Consider the following 7,679-nt stretch of genomic DNA (forward strand, 5'->3'; position numbering starts at 1 on the left):
TTCGATGAGACCAACGGAACCTCAAGACAAATTACTATATACTACATCACGTCCTATAATGCAACACACCAGTCACGTCATGGTCATTGATGGCCACGTAACTTGCCGTTGCGGCTGTACACGTATGATCTGAGGACATTGTAGGCACCTCTTTCGTCTTTGTACGGGATCTGTTAATATCCCTAGCTAGTTATCCCTCTCAAGAAGGAAAGCCGAAAGTCCTCTCAGAACATGACCAGCCATTCGATGGCAAGTCCCAGCTTGAGAAAGGTTAAGCGTTGCAACACATCAGATAGATAACTAAACCTGTATGTATGTCGAAAGCTTGACACTCCTGGTCCAGCTCGGTCGAGACCAACAAGAGTCTAGAGCACTCGCTGTATTCTGTAGTACAAGCACTTGCAGGCCACGCGCCGACGCGCGCACGTTGGCGTCTACTTCCTCCGTCCCTTAATATAAAAGCATTTTTACATTATTGTAGTGTCAAAAGCGTTTTTATATTATGGGACGGAGGGAGTAGTCGACAGCGGCCTCTGCCGTCGTGTCTCGTCTCCCGTGCCGCCACCTAGCTCGTTGCCTGCGTAAGGCGTTCGTGCATACGCATACACCTGATATAGGTATGTCTCTGCTCTTCTACTCACTCCTTGTCGACAATTTTCACAGCAAGATGGCTAAATCTCAATCGATGCCTATATTAGTAGGATCTTACATGGAAATCCCTGTAAAATTCATTTTAGTTTCTTTCTTTTTCTTTATATGTTCTATTACTTGACTGAGATGCAGTTAAATCTCAGTCAAGTGAGATTTTGCCACACCCTACAGTTACGTGATGGGAGTATCTACCCAGTTTGTTCGGCGCGGAATCTTGACCGTTCATCCAGGCCGGCCGACCACGGACCAGGTGCCGATTTTATAACGTGACGGGACTGGCTAGCTAGCTAGCCACCAAGAGAGCCGCCGGCTCCTTGTGGTGGAGCGCAGCGTTTGGAAATCCAAGTTCCCTTTCTCTGGGAGGTGGGCCCACAGCCGCTACGCCTGCCCTGCCTACACGTCAAATGGCAAGCGCTCCAGCTCGGCCGCCGGCGTCAGCGTGTCTCTAACACGAAGCTCAATTCGAAGACAACAATGGCCTGATTACACCGAGCACAAAGCTATTCAAACACAGCAGTCGCTTTCGTGGATCGATCGACGTGTTTGTCCACGTAGAGAGTGATGAGGTGCCGATCGCCGTGTTCCAGGCGTGAGCTCTCCTACTGCTAGCTCTGCCGTATATTACTACGCGCGCGCGCGCGCCGGCCGAGCAGCAGCACCACCAATTAAGTTCGCGCCAAATTAGGCAAGCTAGCGCGCACTGCACGTACGCGTGGGCGCGCTCTGTCTGCTGCCAAAAGGCGTGCAAACCAAAGCTTGATTAGTAGCGGAGGCCGGCGATGAGGCCACGGCCGCCGGCTCTCGTGAGCAGCCTCCTCCTCCTCCTCCTACTATTCGCGGTGCCGAGGCATGCCGCCGCGGCGGGAGGGGACGGCGGTGGCATGGTGCGGGTGGACGGCACGCGGTTCGTGGCGGGGGACGGCGACCGGACGGTGTACCTCAGCGGGTTCAACGCCTACTGGCTCATGGAGATGGCCTCCGACCCGTCCCGGCGGGGCGGGGTGGTGTCGGCGTTCCGGCAGGCGGCCGCGCACGGCCTCAACCTCGCGCGCACCTGGGCCTTCAGCGACGGCGGCGACCGACCGCTGCAGTCCTCGCCGGGCGTCTACCACGAGGACATGTTCCAGGTAAGGCTCGATGCCGACGTTACGTGGTGCAAGGCTAGCTTGCGCGGTGCAAAATGACAGCTTGTCTGGTTTGGTTTTCTCATGCAGGGCCTGGACTTCGTCATCGCCGAGGCGAGGCGGCACGGGATATACCTCCTCCTCTGCCTCACCAACAACTTCGACGACTTCGGCGGCAAGCGCCAGTACGTCCAGTGGGCGAGGGAGGACGTCGCCGCCGGCGCCGCCGCCCACAACCTCACCTCCGCCGACGACTTCTTCAACTCCACCCTCGTCAAGTCCTACTACAAGAACCACGTCAAGGTAATCATCAATTCATTCACCACACGTGCTATATAAATACGTGTCAGTGAGCACGTTGTCACGTTGATGATCTAAAACCAAATATTGATGTCTCTTCTATACGTACGTGTGACACAGACGGTGCTGACGAGGGTGAACACGGTGACCGGCGTGGCGTACAAGGACGACCCGGCCATCTTCGGGTGGGAGCTGATGAACGAGCCGCGGTGCGGCGCCGAGCCCACGGGCGCCCTGGTGCAGGCGTGGGTGGAGGAGATGGCGCCGTACCTGAAGACCATCGACGCCGCCCACCTGGTCACGGCGGGGCTGGAGGGCTTCTACGGCGACGGCGCGCACGAGAGCAAGGAGCTCAACCCGTGGGGCATCTACTACGGCACCAACTTCGTGGCCACGCACCAGGCCGCCGGGATCGACTTCGCCACCATCCACCTCTACCCGGACGTCTGGCTCTGGGGCTCCACCGCCGACCAGCAGGCGCGCTTCTTCCGCAACTGGACGGCGTCGCATGTCAGTGACACCGAGCGCCACCTCCGCAAGCCGCTCCTCGTCACCGAGTACGGCAAGTTCCTCTGGGAGGAGGGCGGCGAGAACGCCACGTCCGCCACGCAGAGGAGGGACCGCTTTCTCGGCATGGTGCTCGACGCCATCTACGAGTCGGCGTCGCGGGGCGGGCCGCTCGTCGGTGGGGCGTTCTGGCAGCTGCTCCTCGACGGCGACGGCATGGACGCGCTCAAGGACGGGTACCAGATAGTGCTCCCCGAGGACGCCCGCGCCGCCACCATCATCAGCGATCACTCCGAGAAGATGGCCGAGCTCAGCAAGCAGGTCGCGGCGGAGGCCGGTCGCCGGTGGAGTAGGAAGATCGGCAGTTTTGTCAGCTGGGATGGTACTCATCCTTACGTCCAAAGATTCTTGATTCGTTTCGTCTCTCTGTTCAGATCAGTTTCTTCACTGTTTGGTCCTACGATACATGTAGCTAGCTAGGCTCTACTGTACTACTAGTAGAGAAGTGTTCAGATACCTTCCCCTGAGTGTAGCGATTTTGACTTTTTCCACGGTGCCGTCTGAGATTCTTCAAAAGTTTTAATTAGCTGACTCAAGAGTTGTAATGGAACGTAGAGACGAAGTTTCTTGTTTATGCATATATGTTTCCACGGTGCCGTCTGAGTAAACATGAAGACGGGCAATCAGAGTATATTGCAATTTCTTGTTTATGCATATATGTTTTTTCACTAGTGTATTGAGCCACTTGTTGCACTATTTTACCTTTTATCGTTATTTACATTACCTTGCAACTTCACCATCACAACAAACCACATCGTTACTTTTTTAGCACTTGCAATGAATTTTTATTAATTTTATACCTACCGTTCCCTTCTGTTCCTCGTGTGCTTGATACTTTTACTTATTGATTATTAAAAAGATCCATAATTGATTCCCTCACTCGTGCAGTATCACATTACCGCTTGTTGCTTGGAGGGCTCCCGCACATTCTCAATGTTCATGTTGTGTGTTGTGAAGCCTTTGCCTAGGACGGTTGCCACTGATCGAGCACACAACTTAAGTTACACATGATGGCATACATATGAAAGTAAACTTGTATGCATCCATGCATGAAACGAGTGAGCAAGACAAGGTATATGTTATACTTACTTAGTGTGACGGTTTGACGAATGGTGTAGCCATCGTCGTAGCTCCGGGCACCAGAGATGGCGGTCACATTGATGCCGTCGGCGGCCAACATCACTTTCCACGTGTCCTCAACGATGAAAATAGACTCTGACACCTTGTACACACCATTCTTGACATAGATTGTGTGGTGGTTCGTGTTGTAGCGTGGGGCATCCACGATCATCGTGTACTTGTCGTTATCTTCCAGTGGCACCAACACGTCAGCCGCTACATCCGCAAATGCCCCTTGCTTTACCAACCGAACCAACTATGCAAGCTAGGAAAATGTTGGTGTTACGTGTTGCTTATGATTTCAAGCACAAAGGTAGATGGCCGATCAAATGAACATGGTGATGCACTTAATAAGAGAGATGGAGCATGTTTTCCTAGTAGTAAGCAATAGCAGAGCTATGCAAAGGACGGTAGGAGGGCATTGGCCCCCTCGCCCAACTAATATTTGTTTTGTATAAGGGGTGTCATCCCCCCTTCTTGTATGCACAAAATGGAGCATGTTTATTGGTAGGCACTCATCAACCTGGATAAATCTTTGAGGTCTACAATACATCTTGGATGATGTGGTAACCCGGCCACACACGCCCGCTCACATCAACTTCGGCGCCGATACACTTGCACTCGTCGTATAAGTGGCTCCTGGGGTGCAGAAAATTGGAGAACATGCATTGCATGAACAAAACACGAAAAGTGGCATGCCATGGACGACCGAGGTATGTCGGCACCGCATAGCCGTCTCGGGTGAGCTCGTCAGTGGAGGGAACCTCACAGAACTGGAATGAAAAGCCACCAGCACCGTTGGTCGTTAGCCGCATCTGAGTTGTGATGGTGTTGTCGTCCTTTGAGTGGCGGACATGCTAGGATGATGCAATTATGGAACACTTTGCATCGTCGAAGATGAAATCCATCGTTCTTTCGATCCGACGCTCATGGTAGAGGTGCGTGCAATGTTAGGCGTACAACGTATCCTGGTAGCCTAGGATGGCTCATCGGTAGATGGCAGGCATGTCGGATTCGGACAAGAGTGTCATCCATCACCCGAGTTACTGGTCGATGAACTCTTGACCTACGATGTTTTTCATTGATTGAGAAAGCACACACTCCAAGTTATTCGATCAAAGACTACAAAAAAAAAATTTGAATAAAGTTTTGACAATATAGGTCACGATGAATGTCAATATATAGAGCTTGAGTGAGTGTCAGGGCAATACGCACAATATGAATGTTTTGGGGGGGGGGGGGGGAGTCAATTGAGGAAATGATATGTGCTGGCTAGGGGGCGGAGCCCCCCCCCCCCCCCCCCCCCCCCCCGATGTTGTCATTCTTTGAGTGGCGGACGTGGTAGGATGATGAACTTATGGAACACTTTGCATCGTTGAAGATGAAATCCATCGTGCTTTTGATCCGACGCTCATGGTAGAGGTGCATGCGATGTTAGGCGTACAACGTATCCTGGTAGCCTAGGATGGCACATGTCAGATTCGGAAAAGAGTGTCATCCATCCTGAGTTATTGGTCGATGAACTCTTGACCTAGGATGGTTTTCATTGATTAAGCAAGCACACACACGGCAAGCTATTCAATCAAAGACTACAAACAAAACTATTTGAATAAAGTTATGACAATATAGGACACGATGAATGTCAATATATGGAGCTTGACTGAGATGTGAGGGCAGTACGCACAATATGAATGTTTATGGGGGGAGGCAAGTGAGGAAATGATTTGTGCTGGCTAGGGGGCGGAGCCCCCCCCCCCCCCCCCCCCCCCGGTGTTGTCGTCCTTTGAGTGGTGGACGTGCTAGGATGATGCACTTATGGAACACTTTGCATCGTCGAAGATGGAATCCATCGTGATCCGACGCTCATGGTAGAGCTGCGTGCAATGTTAGGCGTACAACGTATCCTGGTAGCCTAGGATGGCGCATCGGTAGATGGCACATGTCGGATTCGGACAAGAGTGTCATCCATAGCCTGAGTTATTGGTCGAGGAACTCTTAACCTAGGATGGTTTTCATTGATTGAGCAAGCAGACACGTCAAGTTATTCGATCGAAGACTACAAAAAACTATTTGAATAAAGTTTTGACAATATAGGACAAGATGAATGTCAATATATTGATCTTGATGGAGATGTGAGGGCAGTGCGCACAATATGTATGTTTGTGGGGGGGGAGGCAAGTGAGGAAATGATTTGTGCTGGCTAGGGGGCGGAGCCCCCCCCCCCCCCATCAATATGCAGGTAGCTCCATCCCCTGGTATAGAAAATGAAGACGGTTCATAACCTTGCTTGATCCCTTTGATTGGACTAGTCAATGTGTATGTGCAATGCACGTTAATTTAGAAGTATATTAAGTGCATGCGGATATTAAGTAGCATATTATTTGCGTGTTATTATGCGATTAGCACTATATTTGGCATGAAATTAATTACACGCTAAACGTGTTGAGCGCTCGACATTGAAGCAGTCTAGGTCGTTGGATTGACATGATTTGATGGCCGAGATTAATTGGATCTGCCCCTTTGGGTCTTTTTAATTGATGCTGGTAGAGAAAATAGGCTCAATTCGAATTTTCTCTTGACATGTCCCAGATTTTATGTAGTAGAGGCGATTTTAAGTAGAAGTTGTGGGCTCAATTTACCAAACAAGTTTTCACAAACCGCCTATAGTTTTATGTATATTTTAAGCAAATTTTCATTTGTTAAAACATTGTCGGTAGAGTGACTCCAATATAAAGAGGCTGTTACGAGCCACCGGCAAAATATGTATTTGTTGGGTACCCTGTTGATCATATTATAATTTATAACACACGAGTTGGGAAGGTTTTTTTTTTTGCATCACGTGCACTGCTGGTTATATTCAAAATTTATTTCCTTCATGGAGTCCTTTTTAGCATGGTTTGTTGCAGTTTCTTGCGGTGTTGCTACTAGATTGGATGAGGCCAGAAGGATCAAGTGAATACATGTCAGCTACCTACCTGCATTAACTTGTGTATATAGCATAAAATTACCACTTTTTAGGATAAGGTTTCAAAATACTACCAAATTTTATTTTAGGGAAAGGCCATCATGGCTAGCTTTATTAAAATTTAAACAATGCTTACATCGTCCGCTAAAAATTCTGAAATAAAAGCGGGAGGTGAGTCCAACCACAAGTACTACCATAAATTTGTTTGTCGCTCGTACCTACTAAAAGTGTGGTTAGCTGTTTAAAAAACCCCAAATGACTATATGGTTAATATTTTAATCAGGTTTATGACAATTGGGGCCTGCACATAAGATAACCGTTTGTTTGACATGTGGGGGGCATGTGTCAGTTTCTCTTCGTTTTCACGTCCTTTTTCTTTTAGCTATTTTGCATACTTTTTTCTCTCTGTTTTTCTTTTTCTCTTCTTTTTTTCTTCTAGTTTGCATACTTTTTTTCCTTTTTCTGTTTTTATTTTTGTTTGCATTCTTTTTTATTTCCTCTGTCTTTCTTTTTCTCTTCTCTTTCTTTTAGATTGTCGACTGAATAAATATTGTAGCGTCAATTCGTATGGCACAACACACATTAAAAAACATCAGATAAATTGGTGGGACTGAAAACCGTCAATTCGTATGACACGCCACATACTCAATAAGGTCAAATAAATTCAAATACGTCAATATATATGGCGCGACACACACTAAAAAACGTCAATATATATGGATACAAGCAGAGTCAAGGGATTGCAATGTAGTGTAAATATAGATGGCATCTGCTCCTCGACGGCGACGACATGGACGCGCTCAAGGACGGGTACCAGATAGTGCTCCCCGAGGACGCCCGCGCCGCCAGCATCATGAGCGATCACTCCCGGAAGATGGCCCAGCTCAGAGCATCTCCAGCCGTTGCCTCCCTCAGGACGCATAAAAATGGCTCCCTGAGGGCGAGCCGGCGCT

At 49.3% G+C, this 7,679-nt stretch overlaps 1 protein-coding gene across 1 annotated transcript; it reads left to right on the forward strand.

The window, feature by feature from the left end:
* The first annotated feature begins 1,146 nt into the window (after positions 1-1,146).
* LOC123126040 (mannan endo-1,4-beta-mannosidase 3) lies at positions 1,147-3,313 on the forward strand. Its single transcript, XM_044546456.1, has 3 exons — positions 1,147-1,778; positions 1,866-2,078; positions 2,196-3,313. Exons 1-3 carry the CDS (start codon positions 1,431-1,433, stop codon positions 3,060-3,062), a joined length of 1,428 nt encoding a protein of 475 aa, XP_044402391.1. The 5' UTR covers positions 1,147-1,430; the 3' UTR covers positions 3,063-3,313.
* Positions 3,314-7,679: the final 4,366 nt, after the last annotated feature.

Source organism: Triticum aestivum, chromosome 5D (assembly GCF_018294505.1).
Source record: "Triticum aestivum cultivar Chinese Spring chromosome 5D, IWGSC CS RefSeq v2.1, whole genome shotgun sequence".
Classification (NCBI taxonomy): domain Eukaryota; kingdom Viridiplantae; phylum Streptophyta; class Magnoliopsida; order Poales; family Poaceae; genus Triticum; species Triticum aestivum.

What these genes read in the sequence shown, in the direction of transcription:
- LOC123126040 (XM_044546456.1), top strand. Translation starts at nt 1,431, where the DNA reads ATGAGGCCACGGCCGCCGGCTCTCGTGAGCAGCCTCCTCCTCCTCCTC. An exon ending in ACCACGAGGACATGTTCCAG is followed by an intron (nt 1,779 to 1,865) that starts GTAAGGCTCGAT and finishes TTTCTCATGCAG; the next exon opens with GGCCTGGACTTCGTCATCGC. An exon ending in ACTACAAGAACCACGTCAAG is followed by an intron (nt 2,079 to 2,195) that starts GTAATCATCAAT and finishes CGTGTGACACAG; the next exon opens with ACGGTGCTGACGAGGGTGAA.